Source organism: Equus przewalskii, chromosome 18 (genome assembly GCF_037783145.1).
Source record: "Equus przewalskii isolate Varuska chromosome 18, EquPr2, whole genome shotgun sequence".
NCBI classification, from domain to species: domain Eukaryota; kingdom Metazoa; phylum Chordata; class Mammalia; order Perissodactyla; family Equidae; genus Equus; species Equus przewalskii.
In genome coordinates, this window is record NC_091848.1 from 56,401,805 (window position 1) to 56,427,711 (window position 25,907).

At 39.4% G+C, this 25,907-nt stretch overlaps 1 protein-coding gene across 1 annotated transcript in view; it reads right to left on the minus strand.

Annotated features, from left to right (window-relative positions):
- Positions 1-1,732: 1,732 nt before the first annotated feature.
- The window catches only part of ADGRG7 (adhesion G protein-coupled receptor G7), a 58,440-nt gene continuing 34,265 nt past the window's right edge, over positions 1,733-25,907 (minus strand). Inside the window, exons 11-16 of the mRNA XM_070582882.1 lie at positions 23,604-23,716; positions 18,985-19,328; positions 18,212-18,308; positions 13,340-13,495; positions 11,112-11,268; positions 1,733-5,321 (exon numbers count right to left, since the gene is read on the minus strand). Of these exons, the coding sequence (XP_070438983.1) occupies positions 5,061-5,321; positions 11,112-11,268; positions 13,340-13,495; positions 18,212-18,308; positions 18,985-19,328; positions 23,604-23,716 (1,128 nt within the window). The 3' untranslated portion in view covers positions 1,733-5,060. The remainder of the gene's footprint in view (positions 5,322-11,111; positions 11,269-13,339; positions 13,496-18,211; positions 18,309-18,984; positions 19,329-23,603; positions 23,717-25,907) is intronic.

A 25,907-nucleotide genomic window follows, 5' to 3' on the forward strand; every position in this document is an offset into this window, starting at 1 on the left:
GTGGCCCTGAGCTAACATCTGTGCCCAGCTTCCTCTATTCTGTATGTGGGTTGCTGCCACAGCATGGCTGGTGACTGGTGTAGGTCTGCACCCAGGATTCAAACCCACAAACCTGGGCCACTGAAGCAGAGTATGCTGATCTTAACCACTATGCCACTGGGCTGCCCCCTAAACTGGATGCATTTTATTGCAGGTAAATTATATATCAATAAAATTAATTTTAAAAGGAAAAAACAAAAGCAAGCCCCCTACCAAAGCAGACAAAACAGAAAACTAACACCAATAGCCAAAATTAAGGAAAACCACTTTAATATTTTTTTAAAATAGTCTTGAGTGATGCACTTGTGACCCTGAAGTTTCCTGTGGTGCATTACATGTGTGTCTCTGTGTATACACAGTACTGTGTGACTTTGTGGTCGCACCGAACTTTACACAGGACTGTTTGCTGTGTGCATGCAGCAAACCAGCAGGCACGGATGTGAACAGGTTGTGTTTCCAAGTGCCATTGCCTTTCTGTTGATCCGAATAGTTGCCTTCTCATTTGGTAATATACCCAGGAGGAAATCTTCAAGAAAACTATCAATGCCAATTTCAAGTAGTGATGGAATAACTGTGTTTTTCCCAAGAAATGTTTGTTTGTTTGTTTGTTTGTTTAATTGTTAAGAGATATGTGACTCATGTGATCATGCCTCCCGATTTATATTGGGTGTGGGGAAGCTCACGGTCTGGTCTGCAGCCCACTCCTAGCAACAATGCAAGACCATATGACGTGCTTCTTGGGTACTAATCTCATCCCTGGTTTCTTACTTTTTGCTCCTAGGATTATTTTCCCTTCCTCCTGATTTCCTTACTTAGTTTTTTAGCAACTTGTATATACTTTTTGCAAATACACATTTTAATAGGTTACCTATATGTAAATAAAGTAAGATACATGATGCTTATGTAACACTACTTTGAATCTCTGGGTTTTTTGTGTGTATTAATAGGTAGTTGCTAATAAAACTTCTCTCTTCTCCAAGGTTTAGTGTTTTATTTTTAAGAAAAGGCGGATGAACACAAAGAGACAGAAACATATTTGAGAGGAAAAAATAACTTTGACATGGAACCCCACCCAACTGCTGTGGGATATAATGAAGGGTTAGCGATGTCCTGTGTCTGTGGTACATGATTTATTTGGCCTCACTTGGCATATTTATGCCCCTGTTCTTCATTTTAGAAGTTTCTATATAATACCTAACATATTCCTTAACACAAAATGAAAAATACTCTGCCTGTATAAGGATATATAAACTCAAAAAAATGCTAAATGCTCTATACATCTTTTGGATATTTTGAATCAAATGCAGAGTGAGCATTTGATTATATTAAAGAGAGGGAAAAAAATAAACCAGGGGAAAATATTTTCAACAAATGCAATAATTAAAGGGCTAATAACTATAATAGAAAAGAACTCATACAAATTTATGAGAAAAAAATAACAATAGCTCAATTGGTAAATGGACAACGCATACAAATAACTGAGAAATAAGATACCAAAGTAAACAAGTATATAAAAAATGTTTATGGTATAATGGCGGTAACGTTTTAAATTAGAGCAACATCTTCAAAGAATATAGTAATATATACAAGGAAGCTAAACAAATGTCTATACCTTTTGACACATTTTATCCTAATCCTGAGAGTTTATCTTAGGGAAATAATTAGGAATAAAGGAAATATATATGTACCAGTTTATTTATCTTGTGTCACTACAATATTAAAATTGAAATGATACAGATATCCAATAATAGAACAACTTAGTATCTTATGCTATGTTATGCAATCATTAATTATTATAAGCACTGCATAAATGGGTAATTGCAGGTGAAAATCAGAATAAAATTTCATTTACGATAATTACAGTTATTTAAATTCTTATGTAGTCAAACAAAGAGCGTAAAGGAACATGGGTAAACAGACTATTGATAGGTTAGAGAATTATAGTTTTGCTTTTTTAAAAATTATATTTGGTGAATATCTTCTAAAGTTGTTATAACACAGTTAGCACAGTGTTTTAAAACTGTCAATAGGAATAGAAGGCAGTTTCCTCTTAGGCTCCTTGCTCCCCTCCCCACCTCGTCCCCAGAGTGCACCAAATCCCATGGCTCTGTCTTGGACATCACCTGAGGAGCTAGGTACTGCAGGTCCCAGCATCCCATTAAGGGGTTTCCACAGAACCAGAGAGCTCCAGGGGTTGACAGGCTGGGATGACTCATCTGGCACTTTTGGCTCAGGTTTCCCAAATGTTTGCAAAGAATGCCAAGCTCTTCTGAAAGAGGCAAAGACAAACTGACAGCAGTGAGCTTGAGAATGATCTCCCCTTGTTGGCAACAGAAAAAAAGAGGCAAGATAAACTTCAAAATGGGAAGAATAGGAGAAAAAGCAGTCCAGACTCTGACAATAAACAGGGAGCTCTGACCTGTCAGTTAAGACCCAGGAAAGGAAATCCAAATTGCCCAAGGACACTACATGTGCTGCCACAACCAACAAGGCTGTAGGAAACAACACACAAAATAAATCAGAAGCACAGAAAGGTAGTCCCACACAACATCGGGAAACCCAGCTCTGCAGTACTCTGATTCTCCTTGTCCTGCAATTTTCTTTTTAAGTAAGTCACCCTTCTACTCCTAGTCCCCATCCTTGCTCCTCAACTTCCAAGGTGCCAAATAATTTCTTGCTCTTCTTACTCACCCCATTCAAACCCTCTGCAGACAAGCATCTAATAGGCTTCCTCAGAGTAAGAGAAATGATAGATGGGCCTTAAAGTGGTTCTTTTTCCAGGAAGGTATTTGTATTATGTCAGGAGATGTAGTGGAAGCACCTTAACGTTTTGCTGCCAGCTTCCCATCCTTAGTGTAACTGTCCAGGACATCCTGTCCATCAGGTTGCCCCCATCCCTCCACTTCACGGTAAGTATGTGATCCAGGCTGGACCAATATTCTCTGAACACAGTGCCTGTGGGCACATGACCAAGCAGAGTGTGCCAGGCCCTTGGTCCTTTACTCTCCCTGCCCCTGCTCTGCTCTTTATCACAGGGGACCGAGCCCCCCAGGTTCCTGCTCAACTGGCTCTGGCTTGCTGCAGCCAATGGGACACACCGATGGGAGGTTGCAGGGCAGGAGGAAGGGGAAGCCAATGGCCAGTTTCCAGCCATGTGATCCCAATTTGAGAATGAAGCCAACACAGAAGCACAAAGAGCCAGGAAACGGGGAGAGAAAAAGAATCTTGACACATTCTTTGAACTACTTGCATTTGAACTCTAGACTTAAAGTCAGCATTATCATATATTTTGTGTCCCAAACCAGGACACTTTTGAGAGTAAAAGAGGCTGCTAGTAATACTGAAGTCAGGACAGCAGCACAAATTAGGACTGGCCCAGGCAACCAGAACATGCAGTCACCCTACCTAAAACCCACTGGCCTTTGGACTTTACAATTAATTGAGTCATTAAATTCTCTTTGACCTTTGACCTAATTTGAGTTGGCTCTCTAACATTAAACTAACAAATTCCCGACGAGTGCAGGAGGTAAAGGCTTAAATCAATAGTACTCTTTCTGAGTGGCAGCATTTTGGGGTAGGTAGGGGAACATCAATGCCCGCCTGATGTGGCCTCCGTGACACACACATGGAGCTGCACGTTGAGGGTACAGCCATTCCAGGAACATTCTGTGGAATTTTAGTTGCTATACCCCCAAGAGTGCTGAAAAAAGTGCAAAGAAAACTAACATTCCCAAGGAACACGTGTACTCCACCCTCAGGCTGAATGTGGCTCTTTGGTGACTTTTTTTTCCACGTTTAAGGTGGCCCTTACTTAAGGTTTATTTTCACCTGAATGTAAATTTGAGGACATAGAGTAGACAGCACATCTTGTAATTCTCCCAGTGTCCAGCCCCTATCCAGGAAGAGCACTATAGCACACTGAAAACACTGACCTCTGAGGGCTGCCTTTCTTCTTGATCTCCCCTTTACTTTTTTCCGTTATCCTGTAAGGTCTCAAGTACACTGCAGATGAAATAGGCTCTTGGCTTGCCTAGGAATCCAACAGTCGTTTACAAGCTTTCTTCAAAAAAGCACATGTTCTTGAGGGTGTGGTGAGGAGCCTCTGCCACAGCTCACGTGACATTTGTTAGTCCCTTAGTTCAGGGCACTCACGGCAGCTGCCTAATTCATGACAAAACAGACACTGCAATTCAAAGGCTTTGCCTCCTCAGTCCAGTGGGAGTGCTCCCCACCCCAGTGAAGGTCATTTTTTATTTAGGAAGCCATTCATCATTCAAGTGTTTGAAATTCCGTGAGCGCTTAGATCTTTTAAAAGCCACAAGGGGTGATTGTGACAAACTTTTCATTTTTTGAGTCTCAGTGTCATTTCATCAATAAAAGGACAGATGTATCAAGAACTGTAAAGAAATAATCAGAGGGTTTAGTAACCAGCCAGCTGATCTTTCTACGTCTCACTGCCCATTTCCCATACAGCCAATTCCTCTGGTCACAAAACCTGCTTTTATTTTTTTTTAACAGAAAAAAATATCCCTTTCCAGGTTAAATTGCTGCAAAATTCTTAGTTGGAAATAAAACCATGAGCACATACAAATTTAAAATATTCAGAGAGCAAAAGTATGATACATACAAGCAATTCCTCACAGTGTTCATTTTGTTCTGGAAGGTAAATTTTTCTCTTCATGTCCTTTTTAGTAAAAGAATTGGTTTAGGTTCTACATTTTTATTAAAGTTTGTCACATAGACTTTATGATATAAGGAGCAATGATAATCTTGAGTTATCTTGAATGCTGGGTGGAATTCTTCACCTCATTTGGGTAAGAATCTATTGAATAATAGAAAAATTACCAAATCCATTATCCCTGATGATAATAAACAACAAGTCTTACCTGATTCTTAACCTTGAGCAAAATATATTGAGGGAGAATTTCTGGGAAGCCTCGGTAATAAAGGAAGGAAATAGAAAACACAAAACTCACATGCGTTGAATAAAAGAGGACCACAAAGGGTAACAGTTTTACGGTCTAGATGCTTGGGTTTTCTTGGTCACTTTCAGAGAGTGTCGTTTCATTGTTAACTAGAGATGGCTCCAGCAGCCTAAAGCGCTCATTTAGGGCTGGCAATGACCTGAGCATGTTATACATCCTGACACGCAGCCTCAGTGGGATCATTGGTGGCAGAGACTTCACTGTCCCAGTGGACGATGACAGCGACTTCAACACTTTGGAAGCTTCGCTCTGGAAGATTTTTGTTCTGACAGTGTAGACGATAAAAATTTGCAATCCCTGGGAGATAGAATGAAAGCTTAATGTTAGGTAAGTGTTGAGATCTCAGAGAATCAGGGAAGAGATTGTATTTCAGAGAAGGGCCACCCACTCTTCTCATCATGCACAACTCCCCAGTGTGAGTTTACGAGTCAGCAGCTGCTGCCCACTTTTTTGTCTAAGACGGTTGAGGCAACATTCATCTCGTGTATGAAGTAATACAGGTAAGTAGCAGAGTTAGAAGACCTGAGTTCAGGTCCTGGTGTGTCACATGTCGGTTGTGTAACTGAGAAGCTTTTTTCCCTCCTGACACCAACCAATTCTGACACGAACTGGATGTCCTACCATTCAATTCAATTCGGACACTAACTACCCAGAGTGGTTACCCTCACTTCAGATGGCAGTCACAAGTATTGGGTCCCCAAGTGATCCACATTTCTGTCCCACCTGGCTACACTGTTAGGGGCTCCCACAACCTGCCTCTCTCTTCAGGTGTGATAATTTCCTACAACCCACAGAACTCAAGAAATAGCTTTACTCACTACCATCAATTTGTTGTAAAGGATACAACTCAGGAACAGCCAAATGGAAGAGGTCAGAGGGCAAGGTATGGGGAAGAGGATGGAGCTTCCATGCCCTCTCCAGGTGTGTCACTCTCCCAGCACCCCCATGTGTTCACCAACCTGCAAACTCTGCAAACTCCTTCATTTAGGGGTTTTTGTGGAGGTTTCATTACATAGGCATGATTGACAAAATCAGTGCCATTGATGATTGACTCAATCTTCAGCCCTTCTCCCCTTCCTGGAGATTGGAGGTGGGACTGGAAGTTCCAAACTTCTAAACAAGGCTTTGTGTTCCTGGCTACCAGCCTCCCTCCTGAAGCTATCTGGGGGTCCCAGCCACCAGTCATTCATTAGCATACAAAAGACACTCCTATCACTCCAGAGATTCCAAGGATTTTAGGAGTTATGTACCAGGAACTGAGGACAAAGACCAGATATTTATTTTTTAGTATACCACAGTAACTTTGCTCTTCTCCTAACATCTCTTATCTTCAATTTTCTAAAGGGGCAGATTGACTATGGGTTACCTAATTCTTCTTCCAGTTCTAACATCCTATGATTCTACATTTCTTGGAGTTTTAGTAACAAAATTAGAAATTTAGTGCATTTAAAGACAAAAAAATTTTTTTAAGAACTCCTATTCATTGCTTTTCTGTACTTTACATAGGAAGACCAGATGTGCATGAGGAATCAACACACAAAAGACTGTGTACTATTTTCTATACATTTTTAACATAAAAAAATACAACTTATTGAAATCAGGTACTTGTTTTTCATTTAATCTCCATCATTTAATCCTTCTCATTTATTTTGATTTTATTTTTTTGCTGAGGAAGATTCACCCTGAGCTAACATCAGTTGCCAATATTCCTTTTTTCTTTTTATGTGAGCCACCACTGCAGCACAGCCACTGACAGATGAGTGGTGTGGCTCTGCGCCCAGGAACTAAACCCTGGCTGCTGAAGCAGAGCATGCCAAACTTAACCACTAGGCCACTGGGGCTGACTCTAATCCTTCTCATTTATCCTAACATCAACCCTATAGAATAAGAGTAACAGATGAGGAAACTATAGCTCAGATAAACCAAGTAACTTGCCTAAGATTATCCAACCAGCAATCAGTAGAGTCTGGAGTTGAACTCATACGTTTGGCTCCAAAACTCCTTTATCCAATATGCTACACTGCCTTTTACTTGTAACTGTAATGAAAAGATATTGTAAAGTGTATTATAGCATCTAAGAGGCCCCTGTTAATTCTTTATTAATATCCTTTGTGATGATGAATAAACAAAAAACAACAATGTATGTTGGAATATATGAGGAAGCCATTTGGTTTAAAACTAATTTGGCCTGACCTTGTTTTTCCAGAAAGCTCTGATGTGGTTTGTTGAGCATGCATTGTACATCTGCTTTAAACATTTACAATGTCCCAAAGCCAAGAATGATGCCCTTAAAGATAGGGATGTTGCCTCCCCTATATCAGAATTTCTTTAAGGATAAGCATTTCTTCCCAGAAACTAAGGATTAAATACCAACCTGCTTTAACTCATCTCATGACCACTGACCTACTGACCACCGACTTGCTGTGCTCACCTTGTAACCACTGACCTGCTGGGCTAGCACAGCATCTCACGACAGTAGTAAAAGAGAGACCAATCCTTCTCAAACTCTTCCAAAAAACTGAAAAGGAAGGAAAGCTTCCAAATTCATTTTAGGAGAATAACATTTACTGAAGCCAGACAAAGACACCACAAGAAAAGAAAATTGCAGGCCGATATCCCTGATGAACATAGATGCAAAAATCCTCAACAAAATATTAGCGAACTGAATTCAACAATACACTAAAAGGATCATACACCATGATCCAGTGGGATTCATCCCTGGGAGCAAGAATGGTTCAGCATATGCAAATCAATAAATGTGAATCACCACATTAACAGAAAGAAGGGTAAAAATCATGATCATTTCAATAGATGTAGGAAAAGCATTTGACAAAACGCAACATCTGTTCGTGAGAAAAACTCTCAACAAATTATGCATAGAAGGCATATTTCTCAACACAACAAAGACCACATATGACAAACCCACAACTGTTATTAGACTCAATGGTGAAAAGTTAAAAGCCTTTCCTCTAAAACAAGAACAAGACAAAGGTGCACACTCTTGCCACTTCTATTTTAACATAGTACTGTGAGTCCTAGCCAGAGCAATTAGGCAAGAAAAATAAATAAGGGCATCCAAATCAAAAAGAAAGAAGTCAAATTATCTCTGTTTGCAGATGATGTGATCTTATATATAGAAAGCCTAAAAGATGCCACCAAAAAAACAGAACTAATAAATGAATTCAGGAAAGTTGCAGGATAAAAAGAAAATACAGAAATCAGTTCCATTTCTGTACACTAACTACAAACTATCTGAAAGAGACATTAAGAAATCAATCCCATTTACAATAGCATCAAAAACAATAAAAACTTAGAAATAAATTTAACCAAGGAGGTGAAGAACTTGTACACTGAAAACTATATAACATTGATGAAAGAGATTGAAGAAGACACAAGTAAATAGATATCTCATGCTCTTATATTGGAAAAATTAATATTGTGAAAATGTCCATACTACTCAAAGCAATCTAGAGACTCAGTGCAATCTCTATCAAAACTCCAATGGCATTTTTCACAGATATAGGAAAAACTATCCTAAAATTTGTATGGAACTACAAAAGACCCTGAATAGCCAATCCTAAGAAAGAACAAAGCTGGAGACATTACACTTCCTGATTTCAAGATAAAGTATGTAATCCAAACAGTATGGTACTGGCATAAAAACAGGCACATAGACAAGTGGAACAGAATAGAGAGCCCAGACATAAACCCATGTATATACTGTCAACTAATTTTGACAAGGGCAGCAAGAACACACAATGGGGAAAGACAGTCTCTTCAGTAAATGTTTTTGGGAAAACTAACTGTATATCCACATGCAAAAGATTGAAACTGGACCCCTGTCTTACACCTCTCACAAAATTAACTTGAAATGAATCAAAGAGTAAGACCTGAAACCATAAAACTCCCAGAAGAAAACATAAGGAAAAAGATCCTTGACATTGGTGTTGGCAATGGTTTCTTGGATAAGACACCAAAAGCACAGGCAAAAGACAAAATAAACAAACAGAACTACGTCAAACTAAAGAGCTCCTGCATAGCAAAGGAAACAATAAATTGAAAAGGCAACCTACAGAATGAGAGAAAATATGCACAAGCCATATATCTGATAAGGAGTTAATATCCAAAATATATCAGGAACTCATACAACTCCATAACAAAAAATCAAATAATCCAACAAAAAAATGGGTAAAGAACCTCAGTGGACATTTTTCAAAAGAAGACATACAAATGGCCAATACATACATGAAAAGGTGCTCAACATCATTAATCATCTGGGAAATGCAAATCAAAACCACAATAACAGGTGTGAGATATCACCTCACACCTGTTAGGATGGCTATTATCAAAAAGAGATAAAAAGAAGACATGGAAGCAGTCCAAGTGCCCATCAACTGATGAGTGGATAAAGAAGATGTGGTGTGTATATATGTACACACACACACACACACACACACACACTGGAATACTACTCAGCCATAAAAATGACAAAATCGTGCCATTTGCAACACTATGGATAAACCTTGAGCGTATTATGTTAAGTGAAACAAGCCAGACAGAGAAAGACGATGCATGATTTCACTCATATGTAGAAGATAAACACATGGATAAAGAAAACAGATTAGTTGTTACCAGAGGGGAAGGGGGTTGAGGGGTGGGCAAAAGGAGTACAAGGGCACATATATATGGTGACAGATAAAAATTAGACTATTAGTCATGAGCACAATGCAGTCTATACAGAAACTGATAATAATGTATACCTGAAATTACGCAATGTTATAAACTATTATCCCCTTAATAAAATAATTGAGAAAAAAGGAGATAAAAAATATTGGTGAGGATGTGGAGAAAAGGGAACCCTTATATACCACTGGTGAGACTGGAAATTGGCACAGTCATTATGGAAAACAGAATCGTGGTTTCTCAAACACTTAAAAATTGAACTACCATACAATCCATCAATCCCACTCCTGGGTGTATATCTGTAGGAATTGAAATCAGTATCTCAAAGAGATATCTACACATCCCTGTTCATTGCAGCATTATTCACAATAACCAAGATACAGAAACAAGCTAAATGTCCTTCGACAGACAAATGAAAAAAGAAAAATATGTGGTGTGTACACACACACACACACACACAAATATTATTCAGCCATAAAGAAGAAGCAAACCCTGTGATTTGCGACAAAATGGATGAACCTGGAGGGCATTATGCTAAGTGACATAAGCCAGACAGAGAAAGATAAATACCATATGGTATCACTTATATGTGAAATCTTAGGGGAAAAAATTCAATTTCATAGAAATAGAGAATAGAATGGTGGTTGCCAGGGGCTGGGGGAGAGGTAAATGGGATAACGTAGGTCGAAGGGTACAAATTTTCTGTTATATGAAGAATAAGTTGAGGGTCTAATGGAACGCATGGCAACTGTAGTTAATAATATGGTATCATATACTTGAAAACTGCTATTAAGTGTTCTCACCACAAAATAAAGTTAACTACGTGAGGTGATGGATGTGTTAGTTATTCTGATCTTGGTAATCATTCCACAATGTATGTGTCTATCAAATCATCACACTGCACACTTTATACAATTCTATTTGTCAACTATTCCTCAATGAAGTTTTTTTAAAAAGATAATATAAATAATCTTATAAAATTTTGAAAAAAGAAAGAAAAATGTCAGCCCCCCTGGCAGGGGTCCCTGTTCCAGCAATACTGCAGCATTGCTCACACTGGCCATGGGGAGGAGCTGCCACGACCCTGTTGCATGGGGGAGAAGGAAAGGAGCTGCTTCCAAAGCCAGTTGCTTGACAAAATCTTTTCTGCTCAGAGAAGAGGGACGAACGTGGCCTGACTCTATTGCAGTTATATTCTATGAACTCCAGTCCAGGAAAGGACTTAGTCGGTAAGTGGTAAAGAGTTTTCCTTCCTCTTCCCTCAAAGTGTATTAACAACAGAGTCTCCTGAAGGTAACTAAGCAATGACCTTCAGGGAGTTTTAAAGGGTGAAGACTTTGATCCAGGGTGGTATCATTGCCACCCCTGCATGATCTGCTCCTTTCAGACGAATGCACACCATACCTGAGTAGTGTTGAAAAGGCAGAATATGTAGCTGAAGATGATCCTGATGTCATCATCTTCAATTAGCATGAGGTATGACAGAATCCAGGTAATTCCCAAAACAACTGCAATAGATAATGTGCTCAGAATCTTCTTTAGGGATGAAGACTTTTTCGTGCTAGGTGAGAGGAAGCAAGAAAGAAAATAGAGTTCATTCAGGTTCTTATATGTTAGGATCAATGTTACCCTTCCCTTGAGAATACGTATTTAGCTGCCATATATGCTGTTCATTTAACGATATTATGCTTCAGGCGGAAAAACAATGCTAGACGTATGTCGCTGAATAAAATCTGATTTAGCAAGCTTTATTAAGAAATGTAGTGATATGTGCTTAAAAGCTCAGGCATAAACAGTCCTTTAAATACTATTGCAGGCAAATTTCACAAACAATTGACTTTTTCTTTGAACGAAATTTTATTCTAGTGATTATTACTACTGGATCAGCCATTGAGAAATTTCTTTTTGGGGGCATCTGGGACCTTCTCACGTCATAGGTTGATATGAGAATGAAAAGTTATGAAAGCGCAGAGTTAGCTTCTTCCCTCTCATGCTAAGTCCATATCCCTGGAATCTGGGCTTGGCCACATGGCTTACTTTGACCAATGGAACATCAGCAATTGCTCTACAAACAGGCTTGAAAGCATTTCGCTCATTAGAGCTTGCCTTCTCTTATTGCTCCTTGGAACCCTGAAACCACTATGTTAAGAAGCCTGGACTAGTCTAATGGCCAGGTGAGAGATCAGATGGAGCAGAGATGAGCTTTCCCAACTCAGCAGCTCCCACTCAAGACTAACCAACCACCAACCACCAACCACCGGGCATGAAAGTGAGTCATCCTAGGTTATCCATTTGCGTTCAAGCCAGCCAAGATCAGAACAACCACCAGACCAACACTCAAACATATGACCAATAATGAATATTTGTCATTCTAATCCTTTAAATTTGGGGATGATTTCTTATGTAGCAAAAGCTAACTGATACATGGAAGATAATTTGTTAAACAACTAAATTATAACCTATTCTTCACTGTAACAGCCAATTTCAGAACCATGAACTATCAACAAAAACTTAGAAATACAAATTTGTCTAATGTCTGTGGCCAAAATGATACTGTTTTGTGTAAAGGAAATATAACCTAATTTGCAACTAGGCTAAGAAGATTTCGCCAAGGTTTTTCTGTGTTGCTAATAAAACATAGGTTTGAATGATTATCGGTGATAGTCTTTTCCACATATTTCCCTTCAATATGGACTATCATTCATATAGGAAAGATAGTACTTACTCTTAATCAGTAAAGTACGTATTTAAGGTTATATTCCCACTAACTAAGGATGGTTGTTTTCTCTCATCTGTTCATACCCAAAGGATCCATTTGGCGACCAAGAAAGCTCATAGATGTGCTGATAGTAAATCTACTTGGGTTAAGCAGAACCTTCTAGAACTAACCCTGAACTCATAGCTTCCTTAACACTGTATTCTAGACAATCTGTGCTGTGGGAGATGGGGGGTGTGTGCATGTGTGTGTGTATGTTTAATAGTTTCTTTCTTTGTCTCTCCAACTGAGAGCTCTCTCTGTGTACCAGGGATGACAATGACAATGCTTGTTGGGGTCAGAAAAGTTATGGAAAGGAGAGGAGTAGTCCACATTGGAACTGATGAACCAGACAGCACACACCCCATCTGTAAGGAATGTGGGCTCAGTGTTGCCAGACAATCCGACTTTTTTCAGGAGAAAATACAATTTTTAAGTGAAATCTCTCAATTTTTATACTTTTGCAGCTAATTAAAAAAATTGAAAGCTACTAGTTTCTAAAATGAAAATACAGTCACCAGCATCTCCTCACAGCCGTCTCATTTCCCTAATTATTCAAATCTGGTTTCTTCAGTATTTGGGATTGGGAGGAAACATTTTTTTTCTTGAAGTTTTTGGGTTTAGTTTTCAGCTGCTCTCATAGAGCACAAACGTGTGCTATGTAATGCAGGAGACCCACAGTGTAGCGTTGGTGTTGGAGGAAGAGAAGATCCGCCTTCTGAGACAAAGTTTGAGAGAAAATCTGTCCTGCAAACCACGTATCCTTGCCACCATCCCGGAGCCTGAGCACTCTTCTAGGAGCTGCGGACGCACTACAGTGCGGTCTGACGCATTAGACAAGTCCCGCCTGGCGGCCCCCAGTCGCTGGGCATCTCACCTTGTCAGATTCTGGTTGTTCTTCCACAGCACTTTGACCACAATGATAACAAATATAACAATGTTGCTGATGAGGATAACGGTCACAGGTACAATGAACGCCCACAGCAATGGACTTGCTAGCAAACCAGTGCTTTCTGGGACTGCTAGCCAGCAGCTATGGAGAGGAAAGAAATGATTTCAGCAGACTAAGAAAGGCGTGATACTAGTGCTCTACGCCATTAACATTACTGACATTCACTCGAGTGAAGGACCTGCTAAAAGTCAGTATCCCTTTGCATTCTATATATTTGAGACGACTTTCAAGAATTCAACCCAGTAGAAAAATGGAATGTATTGGTTCTGCCATATTCCTCTATGGGGCATTGTAGGCTAGTGGAAAGAACACAGTTTCTGAGTCAGGCAGTCCTGAATTTAAATGTCACTGTCACTTACTAGGTGCCTGACTTTAAGCAAGTGATTGTTTTATTTTTGATATTTTATTTATTTTATTTTAATGTTGTATTTTATGTATTTATGTATTTAAAATATGTAAAAATAGTTTAATATTTTATTTTATGTAACACATCCAGATGGCTCAAATTTTACAAGGTACAAATCATCGTGGAGAGAAAAGATCCCTCATACAACTACCCCTAGTCATCTCATTCCTGTCTCCAATGGTAATCGTGTCTCTTGTGTATTCTTCCAGATTAGGCTATGCATACACCAGTGAATGTAGGGTTTTTTCCTGATTTTTAAACGAGTGATAACATATGATATGTCTATACCTTACTCAACAACATATTGTGGAGATCATTCCATATCAGAATATAAAGATTGTCTTCAGTATTTTTTACAGCTGCATATTATTCCAGTATTTTGTTATACCATAAATTATTTAAACAGTCTCTTATTAATGGGAATTTTAAAAAGTATTTGGATAGTTGTTCAGCCTCTTTGCATCCGTTTTGCGGGGTTGTGTTTGCTCTTGGTAGTGGTGGCTTTCGTGGTGTTTTTTTCATCTGTGAGATGTAGTATTCAACTCCTGGCATTGTTGTAAGAATTAATTCACTTGGTTAATAAGTATTACAGAGTACACGCTATGTGCCAGACGCTATCCTAGATACCAAGATACTAGCAGTGAACAGCAAAACAAAAATCTCTTCTTTAGTGAATTCATTCTAGTGCAGAGACACGGAGAAAACTAACAAATAAATGAAATATACTGTATGTCAGGTGGTGACAAGTGCTGTGGAGAGAAATGAAGCAGGTAATGAGGGCAGGTATCGTGATGAAATGTATATGTACCTGGGTGTGTGTACGTGTGTGTGTACGCATGGGGCAGTTTCATTTTAAACAGAGTGGTCAAGAAGAGCCTCATGGAAAAAAGTGATATTTGAGCAAATATGTGAAGGACATGAAGGGGAAGAGTGTTCCAGACAGAGGGAACAGCAAGTGCAAAGGCCCTGAGTTGAGAGCTTAGGGAACAGCAAAGACGGCAGTGTGGCTAGAACCGAGTAAGGAGATGAGATCAGTGAAAAGAGGCAAATTATATCGGGGCTTTATAGGTGATTGTATGTGCTCTCAGCCGGCGAGGAGAAACCTGACATGATCTGTCTTGAGTGTTAAAAGTCTCACTCTAGCTCGATGCAGTGATAAGCAAGAGCAGAGGCAAAAGCAGGAAATCAGCTGGGATTCTATCGCCATAATCTGGGGCTTGGACCAGGGGAGGAGGTGTTAAGAAACAGTCTGATTCGTGGTATATTTAAAAGTAAAACAAAAGGATTTATTGCTAGGTCGGATGTGAGAAGTAGAAGAATTAAGGGTGACTCCAAAGTCTTTGGCTTGAGTAGCTGGAAGGATGGAATTATCTTCCACTGAGGTGGGGAAGATGATGACAAGAGCAGGTTTAGGAGGGAAGACCAGGAGATGTTCTATTAGATAGTCAAGGGGAGAGGTCAGGTAGGCATTTGCGTATTAATAAAATAACGTGAGAAGCCCTGGCACATCTATGGCATTCAATGAATGTATGTTTCTTTCCCTGCAGGTAGAACACCATTGTTATGCGTCAAAATTGTTTTGCTTTGGAATGTTGTTAGGATTTAAATTATTAGAAATAATATTTCTTTTTTTTCTCTCTGCTTTATCTCCTCAAACCCCCCCGTACATAGTTGTATATCTTAGTTGCAGACCCTTCTAGTTGTGGGATGTGGGACACCACCTCAATGTGGCCTGACGAGCGGTGCCATGTCCGTGCCCAGGATCCGAACCCTGGGCCACCACAGCAGAGCACGAACTTAACCACTCGGCCATGGAGCTGGCCCCTAGAAATAATATTTCTAACGTGAATGACTAGAAGGAAACTGGGATGATGTTCAAGTCTCTGCAATGAGTTAAAAAATGAAAAAGATTGCCTCCAACCCCTTGACAGATAGGAAAGGCCCATCCTTAGATAAAATGGTGAGTGCGAGCAAGTTTGTCTTTAGGACTTCTGGCTTCCCTTTGCTTTCACCTGTGACTAGAGGACAACCCTCCTGCCCTCCTCCATCTCAAAATCCCCTACACAGAAGAAGTAGGAGGGCGCTTGGCTAAGAATTTAGTGAAAGCCTGCTGAGAATAATTTCAAATCTCTGGAAGCTTCTTTGGTGGCTAAGCAAGTGGCCATCAAATGTTTTCAATGAAAAATATGGACACGTTTCCTATCCAGGCATAAGCTGGAGTAACAGTTTAAAAGGAGAAGGAAGAACAGAGAAAGGAAATGAACAATCTAACTCTACTGGATAAAGGCAGACTTGCAAATTATGAAACAATTAGATAAATATTTATCCTTATCTGTGTGTGTCTTGAGTTGTTTAAACTTTAGATGATACAATTTCTGAGAATTGCTATTTGTACGATAGACCTCTGTGTGTGTGTGTGTGTGTGGTGTGTGGGATATGTGTGTATGGTGTGTGTGTGGTATATATGTGTGTGGTGTGTGTGTGTGCAGTGTGGTATATGTGTGCGTGGTATATGTGTGCATTACTTGCAGAGATAGTCATGCTGGATGTGTTCTCACGATAGCCTCTCCCTTTGTTATTCTGAATTTAATAACTCAGATTTCGAGAAACAGACAGCCAAAGAGAGGGATGGCTCCTATGATGAGACTGACCCTTGTAGGTATGGAGTGGGATTTCTAGACTTGAGATTGGAGAGTCGCATGGTGGAGGCTGATCTGACAAACAGCTATGTCCTGAGGTCTGGAGAGCATCATAGGTGGACCTCAGGTGAAGTGCTTAACTCCTTGGTGATTTTGTCATGAAGCATACCATGAAGACAGCTTTAGCATATACAGCACACATGTAAAAATGTTCCCCCTCATGCGCTGTAATTTCCCACGATTACTGCAACCCTTCAGGAAAGTCTGACACAGCCTATATGACGGCGGCACAGAGAATCAGAGGACAGAGCATAGAAGAGGAGTGTGGCCTCCCCGCAGTCACCCCTTAACTGGGTCCTTGCAGAGAGGGCAGTGGGCCGGGGGAACTGATCAGGGGTTTCAGGTACAACTGGCAGAGCTGGGAGCAGTGGAGGAAACGTGGGATATAGAGGCACCACTGCTGGGAAGATAACTCAGGAAAACCAAAGATGATCCCTCCTCTTTCCAAACGTATCCTGAAGAAATGCGCCCCCAAGGCTGTGTGTGGCGTGGAAGGGGGAGAAGGCTCCAGGATGAGGCAGGTCTTCCTGTTACACAGCTTTCCTCTCCTCCCAGGCTCTGCTGTTCTCAGTCATCTCCGTCTTCCCTAGCACCCAACACTGCACTCGCTCATTTACAGCTCGTGTGAATAAACACACAGCAGTTTCCTTCTCCTGCAGGCTCTTAGAGCAGTAGGTCGAGCTCTGTGCCTGGGTTAGGGCAAGAACTTAACGCGACTTGAAGTGAATTACCTCTCCATGAGATATTTGCATCTGACCCCAATCACCAACTGTGAAATCAAAATTTTAAAACTCATTAAAGGAATTTAACCCTACTTAAACAGAGAAAATAGTGCCTGGAGTATTTGCTCCTAAAATCCAGCCGGCAGGCAGCCTCCTATTCTGCAGTTGGTCAGGGTCAGCCCTGGAAGCAAGCAAACACCCCGACCCCATGGCCTTCCCTCGGATGCACTGGCACTTTTCCAAGGGTTTGTTTTGATTTGAGGTGGTTTGGGCCCTCAGGTGGAATCTGGGGCTAAGAATGGTGGGATTATAAACTGAGATGGGAAGTAAATTGAAGAGCAGTTGCCCTTTGGTAGCAGATATACATGGAAAGAGTGCAGCCCGGCTTTCCTCTGTCCCTCCCCACGTGAAAAGCGAACATCATTGTCAGGTACTTCCGTTTCTGACCGTTGGTTGTCCATGCTGGAGTCCCAGGGAGAATCGGCTATGTGAGATAAAGCACCATGAAATGTTCATTATAATCGTATCCACATGGTCTTGGCTCATACACGTAGACAGTGCTCTTCAATTAGGAAATGTTTTCACACTTGCTGGACCTCTCAGAGTAACCCAGAGCGTGTATTACTCAGTTCTTCCCATTTTCTAGATGAGGAAGGATCATCTAGACGACTACGGATCACACCTATTGTGTCAGTGATTTTCAGACTTAATAGAGGAAGACAAATTTAATATAAGAAAGTTCAGATTTGTAAATTTAGAAGGTAATGACTTGCTTTGCAAAAGGATTTATTGAAGGAAATGTTCATGTCACCATACTTAAAATAGAATGTGTTCTTCGAGAATTTAAAGTGCTTATAATATGACAATTATACAGTGAGATGCATATGTACGGTGACACTTGGACTCAACACCGCTGAATAGTTACACACTTATATCAAAGAAACGGACATTTTTAAACATATAAACTCACATCTGCTCCTGCCGGTAGTGTAACTCCCATTCTGGATCATCCTTGTACTGAGAAAAAATAATTCCCACTGTCAAAGCCACCACTACAGCTGGGACTCCTATGTGATAAAGAGAGGCACAGAATTAATAATTTACCCAAGACTGGGATTAATTATAAAAGAAGAGGAATGAATTATACATCCGATCCTTTTCAGGATGCATTATTCTTTCCACTGTAGACAAGGTAGTAAACGGTCTACAGATGTAGGTCAACAGTGGACACAATTTTTCTGTGTTTCCACTTCTCTTTTAACATTGGCTCTAAGTAACAATCCTATACTATTTCTGATTTCTTTGTAAGTCCTACCACAACTTCCATTCTTAAATGGGCTAATTCCTCTTTCACTTGAATAAATTTAAATTTAGATATCACTAAAACAATTCTCTTTTGCTGGAACCTAATAAACTTTTAAAATTATTTTTCTTAAAAAGTCACTCTGATTTACTTGAAACATTTCTTTTAAACTAGCTAGAACATTGTTTGTGGTCTAAATCTCAAATCAAGTTAACAGAGATGTTAAAGGAAATTAACATCTCGAAGTCAGCTCGTGGTGTACCTAGAAGAGCTGTCTGGATCACATCAGCCTCCTGCATAGGGTGTGAGGTACGACGGCTGGACTTTCCATCTCCCCTCCCTCCAGGCCTTGTGCTACTAGGCCTTCAATAGGTGTTTGTGTAAACTAAATGATTTCAACAAAATTAAATTCCCGAGTAAGTGGAGAAGCAAATGCTTACCCCATCCGATTAAAGAGATGAAAAGAATGAATCGTGGCGGAAGAGGCTTCATGGTCCTAATCAGCAGGAAATAGAGTTGAGCAGCACTGAGCCCAGTCCACATGAATGTCCCCAAGAGAAAGTAGTGCAGCAAGGCAGCAAACACAGTGCACGTGGGATTCGAGCTGAAGACAATGTCTTGTCTGGGAATTTCATTATTATTACTGTCAACAGTGCTGACACTACCACTTGTCTCTGAGTTCTTATTGGGGTTTTCAATTCCAGACACAAAGAGGAGGTTGAAAATCAACATTGATGTGCACAGACTCACCAGCACCCAGGTTATTGAGGTTTTCCTGACTTTCCTGAAAATGAATAAGTAAATATAATTAAATAAATAAACGAACGAACTGCAGAAAATAAACTCTAGTGAAACTGTGAGGGAGCAAAGGAATATTATTACCCAATGTCAATCTAGCTGATAGCCCACTGGGCCAGCTGCTAAATCTACCTTCCCAATTACACCAGAAAAGCAGATTTGCCTCTCATGGCATCTCCACAAAGAGGAGCCTTAGCGAAAACAGGCTGATGCGTCCTCCTCAAAACTGTGTCCTAATCAAAGGTGAGAGCTGCTCTCCAGACATGGCCCAGTGAACTGTGCTTCCCAGTATCTGTGCCTGTGTGGTCCCCTTCCAGGACTGGCCTGAGATTTGATTGAACTAAGAGATGCAGCAGAACGCCTGGCAGCCAGGCCAGCTCCTCCGTTAGACCCAGCTGTGCCCAGGGCCCGTAAGGCTTTCATACTTCCGTAGCCCACACAAGGCCTTTTCACCTATAACACGCCCGAGGATGGGTCCTTCATCTGAAGATACCATTTCTGGGTGTAGAACCAAGTGCTCTTTAAAACTGTTTTTTTTTTTCTTCTCATATTTACCCACAATCTTTACTAGAAAAGAACAGCCTTTTCTCATTTTGTTTGCAAGCTGGCATTGTTTCCCGGCAGTCTTCAGAAGGCAGTGTGAGTGTGTGTGTGTGTGTGTGAGGGTGAGTGTATATGAGTGTGTGTGTGTCTGTGGTGGCCCATGTGTATATTTTCAGATTGGCAGAGAATGCAAGACTGCCCTTAATAAAGCTGATCTCAAATGGGAGATTTGATATTCTGTTTTCTGTGCATATATTCTTTTCCTTAATGTTTAAAGGGAGATATATCTTTAAATATCATCTAATGCCACTACACGGTTCTCTGTATATTATGGTACACAATCCTATATTAATGAAAGTTATAAAATTTCTACTCAGTACCGTCTAAACGATCCTGGATTTTTCAGACTACAAGACCTCTGGGAATAAGTATTTCCCTAGGTTTATTACTGTGCTTGCAGTTCTAACATCTTCAAATACCTTTCTATTTTTAATGTCCCAGAATTTGATGAACAAGTCTGTTTGCCAGTTACATATCCTCTATGATTTCTAACACTCCATCACGACCCTTCTCGGTGTTTGGATTTCCACACTGAATAAAAAGCTTATATTCAAACAGAACTCCATCTATCCTTTTGAGATTTTATTTGAGATTTTCTAGATAATTCAAAATTTCATTGTCTTTGAAAAGTTTAATGACAAGAATTGCAAAAACTAGTCAAAAGAATCCTTTTATATAAAAGTAAAGTTAGTTTCAAATTTTTCTCCAATTTCAAACATAAATTATAATCCACAGGGAATACAGGCTATTTTCAAACAGCCTGGCTTATCTATATATTATTGTACTCTGTGCATTATTATAATGTGCACAGAAATATGTAATATATATAATTATATATGTATATATTATTATTATTGTTATTATATGGGAACCTGTCCATGAACAAAGAAAACAAATTTGATTCAGGATTTAAAAATCGATACAATTTTATTTTTATTTTTGTTTCCTGATAAGTTTTTAGTGACACCTGTGGCAGCAAAACTGTGCTAAGAAATATGTTAATAGAGAATAGAAAAAAAAATCTGATGACAATTGGAAGGAGTGAGATTTTAGGCAAAGAAACTACTTACGCAGCTACTGCAACTTATTCACATGGGACTAATAATTCTCTGTTCAAGTGTGGTGATGGTAGAAATACAAATGAAAGGACAAATAAAGAGCCATTTCATTTTACATGACAGACTTGTAATTACATCTCACCTAATTTTCCGTCAAGGCACTTCCCACAATTTGTAATTGCATATATTTATATAATGTCTGACTTCCCCCTGAGAATGCAAATGCTATGAGAGATGGGAGCTTATCTGTCCGGTCCATCGTTTCATATCAAGCTCCTCACATGCCACTTAGCACATAGTAGCACTCAGTATACAAACTTTAAATGAGTAGCAAGAGACTCGTTATGTGCGAGAGGGAAAGAAGAGGAATCAAAGAGAATTCTGACTCTTTAGACAAATGGCTGATTCAAAGTCTGGGGCAGAGAAAGTGAAAGATGTGCCTGGATCATCGGGCTGTGCCTGAAATAAGGAAATGTTTAAGGACTGATAGGGATGTGACAAAGCAACACTAAAGGATTCCCTCTGGCTACACTGGAGAACATACTTCCTTACAAAGGCTTACAGTGACCAAACAGAGAAAGAATGGTCCATTAGAAAATCATTTTCAGCCACTAGTGTAATGTGTTCTAGCAGTGATCATCAGAGAATACCAAAACCACTGAGTAAAAGTTGGGGAACAGGATATTCACACAGTCTCAAAGCATCACCCCGTGGATTACCTCTTCCTTACAATGGGAAAGAATGAACTTTCACAGTGAAGCAATCTGACAGACACCACTTTAAACAAGGAATCAAACTTAACATGCCAATAATGGGACAAACGGACCTCCCGCACTTCTTGCTGTGCCCCACCGGAAAAGACTTAATGATTTAGTGTTCTCATCAAAAATACTTAACCCGTATTTAGTCATGAAGAAAATTTCAGACACATCCTAAGTTGTATAACATTCTACCTTCTATAAAATAACTGACCTGGACACTTCAAATATTTTAATATCAGGAAAGACCAAAACACACAAACACACAAAAAGCGGAGGAATTATTCTAGGCTAAAGGAGATTGAAGAGATATGAGGACTAAATGAATTGAGGGGGGAAAAACTGAAAATAGCTATAATGGACATTACTGGAACAATTCGAGAAATTTGAATGTCAACTGTATATCAACACTATAACTTTATACTAATGCTAAAGTTCCTGAGTGAGGATAATAGTATTATATTACCTAGGAGAACGCCCTTGTTCTTGGAAATACACGTTTAAGGAATTGAGAGATGACAGTCTTGATGCCTACAACTTCCAAAATTTCAGGAAAAATATTTAAAAAGAGACAAAGCAAAATATTAATAATTGGTGAATCTAGGTGAAGGGCATACGGACGTTCAGTGTTCTCTTTCCATTTTTCTATAGGTTTCAATTCTTTTTCTCTTATTTTTTCCCCCTCCTTCTTTTTCTCCCCAAAGCCCACCGGTACACAGTTGTGTATTTTTAGTTGTGGGTCCTTCTAGTTGTGGTATGTGGGATGCTGCCTCAGCATGGCCCGATGAGCGGTGCCATGTCCATGCAGAGGATCCAAACTGGCCAAACCCTGGGCCACTGAAGCAGAGTGCAATAACTCAACCACTCAGCCACAGGGCCAGCTTCATGGTTTTAATTTTCTTAATAGAACTTTAGGAAAATTTTTAAAATACAAATAACTTTAGAATAAAAAGTTCTGAATCTACCCATCTGAGAAAATAGTTGTGGAGGAATTTAGCAGGGAGAAATAATTCTGAAGGAAAGATGAGTCCATCTTGAGACATCTTGAGTTTGAGAGGAGAACCAGGCAGGCATGTGCAATAGACTCATGTATTCTGTGGATAGTCCTCCGGCGTGGGCCAGGACTGTGCTCACCCTGGGGATACAGTGATGAAAGCCAAACCAAACAAACAACAGCAACAACTCAGTCAGAGGAAGTCCCCATCCTCATCAATTTTCATGCTCACGGAGATGACAGAGAGTAGACAAATTAAAAAATGAACAAGCGGACAGTTACAGATTGTTACAGATGTAGCATGTGACAAAAAATAACAAGTGATACACAAAATTGGACCTTGAGTGAGGGGGTTGAAGTGGAGAGAAATATGTATTTATAGTTAATTTTTTAAAATTAGCTTTAAAAAAACTATGGAATTCAAAATCTTTAAAAAGTTTCACCATTTGAAAACAATATATTTTGTAAATTAGTTTTATTTTCAAAAACTTACTGTTTAGCAATGTTTCTTTTTTTGCAAATGCAAGTTGGTAGGTGTGGTTCTGTTTGACACTAAGGAGCTGTGTCACCAATGAGCCGTGGGACCATACTAATTTTATAGAACGAACTTGCAATTACATGGTATGTAGTCTTCCTTCAAGGCACTTACCATGGTTTGTAATTACATATTTATTTGAGTGTAATTCGTAGCCTCCCCAAGACGGAGTGTCCTCTTCTGTACAATGACACTGTTAACTCAGTCTGATTCCCCTTCTAGTTCTGAGACTATATTCTGATGAGATATACTCAGAGGAAATAACATCAGGGTAGCAATCTCTCTCGTGAGAAGAGCCTGCTTCCCTTCTTACCTTGTGACAATCTGAAATATAATCGTGACAGCCAGACCGGTAATGGACAGTGCACATCCAAGAATGGATAATATGTCTAGTGATTCAGGATATTTATGATACTTTTTGAAACTCTGGAAAAGAAGTTAAGATTCATATTTTTAATAACCATTCCTGAAATGTCTATGAAAGTCTACATCATGAAGAGATGCATTGGTCAAAACAACCAGATACATTGGTCAAAATAGCCAGATATGTCTTCTTTTTATAAAGCAGTTGATATATTTTAAACGGAAATAAGTTAACCCCTTATCTCTCAGCAGTTTACATGAAGTAGAGGCCTAAGAACAGTTGTGTAACTCATTCAGGTGGGAGAAACATATATACTGCTTCTCAATGTCTAAAATCAAAGTTGTTTGGATTAAATCTAAATTGGCTAGAGTTTCTTCATTTATCCATTACACTATTTTTGTATGTAACTATAATCCAAGGGGAAATCTGCATATGTAAGTTGATAAACTAAAAATCCAGTTGTACAAATATATTTATAGACGTGCAAAGACGTTCATATGATCCTGTTAATTTTTTTAAAAGGAGATCTAATTTTTGTGTAGTATGTCCATATTTATCCCAGTATTTTAATACATATTCATAGAAAAGTATACGCGATGTGCGTACATACTCTTAGAAATCTGGAAAGGAGATACTGGTGATCACTGGGTGGGTAGGATATATATGATTCCTTTTGCTTATCCGTACTTTCCAGTTTTTTTAAATTGTTAAAATTAGAAAAGCCATTTTTGCTTATTTATAAAAAACAAAAGTAATATGGAAACATAATAAAACAGTGTATCTTTCTCTTTACTGCCAACTCCCCTACATTATACCCTACCTCTTGAGATCATCTCTTCTCCAGAGGCGGCCTTTTTGTACGTGCTTACAAATATTATCTACATCAATTGTACCAACACATAGGGGTTTTTTAACATAATAACGTTATTCTCGAATTGCTATTTTAATTTAAGATATCAAAAACATTTTTCCATATCACTATATTTCAGTTTAGTAGGTAAGCTTTCATACTTTATGCAATGAGTATGTACTGCTCTTGGAGGAAGAAAATAAAAACCAATATGCAATGAGTATGTACTGCTCTTGGAGGAAGAAAATAAAAACCAAACAAACTTCATTTTTAAAAATAATAAAACAAAAGCTTCCTGCGACTTTCCGTGTGCCATATACTAAGCAGATGACAAAGAATCGTAGAACACGTAGGTCGTCAGATCTTAGAGGTGTCTATGCACACAGAGCCTGTCTGCTCTTACTTTCCATACAATTCTAACTAGACTTTTTTGGAATTTTGCAACCCAAAACTAATTCTGAATGTGAGTAGGTAGGCATTGAGGCAGATTCAGATATTAGTGAGAAGAAACAGCTGAAAGACTGACCTCAAAAAAGGAGAAAAACTACTATGACAGTGTGGTCTGTATCATTTAATATAATAGTGATCTGAGATTTACACAGCTATTCAATGATCCTAATGATCTTAAGATATCCAAAAAATTAAAATTTTATCTGTATTATTTTTTAATTGAGAAAACAGACTTCTTTGTAATACAAGTTGGAAAATAAAATCAATTAAAATAAGAAATATTTGATAATTAAAATAAGAAAACTATAATTATCTCAAAAAAAGATTTTTTTTAAAGATTTTATTTTTTTCCTTTTTCTCCCCAAAGCCCCCCAGTACATAGTTGTGTATTTTTAGTTGTGGGTCCTTCCAGCCGTGGCATGTGGGACGCCACCTCACCTTGGTTCCACGAGCAGTGCCATGTCCGCGCCCCAGATGCAAACCAACGAAACACTGGGCCGCCTGCAGCAGAGCACGCGAACTCAACCACTCGGCCACGGGGCCGGCCCCCCCAAAAATTTTTTAAAGCGAGGTTCTATCAATTGGTACTCAATGTTGTCCCAGTGTGTTCTGATCTGCATTGGCTTCCCAAATATGCCTGCATCACAGCTACTGCAGAACAAGAACTTCTGCTTCTTTGGGGGAGATTCGTAGCATTCATAGCCCGTGACGAGGGTAAGACTCTCTGGATCCCTCCTCATTCCCTTGCATATGAAAAGATTTCATCAAACATAGAAACTAACATTGCTGGTTTCACCAGAATAATAGCTTTCTGGAAATGGAACAAACAAAGCTCCTCTTCTTAAGAGGGTCAGCCCGAGACCTTCCAGAGGTGCATTACAGCTGCACACCAACGCTCAGTGTTATCAGGCACTTGTACAGGGCAGCTTTGAGGGCAAAAGCTTCAAGAAATC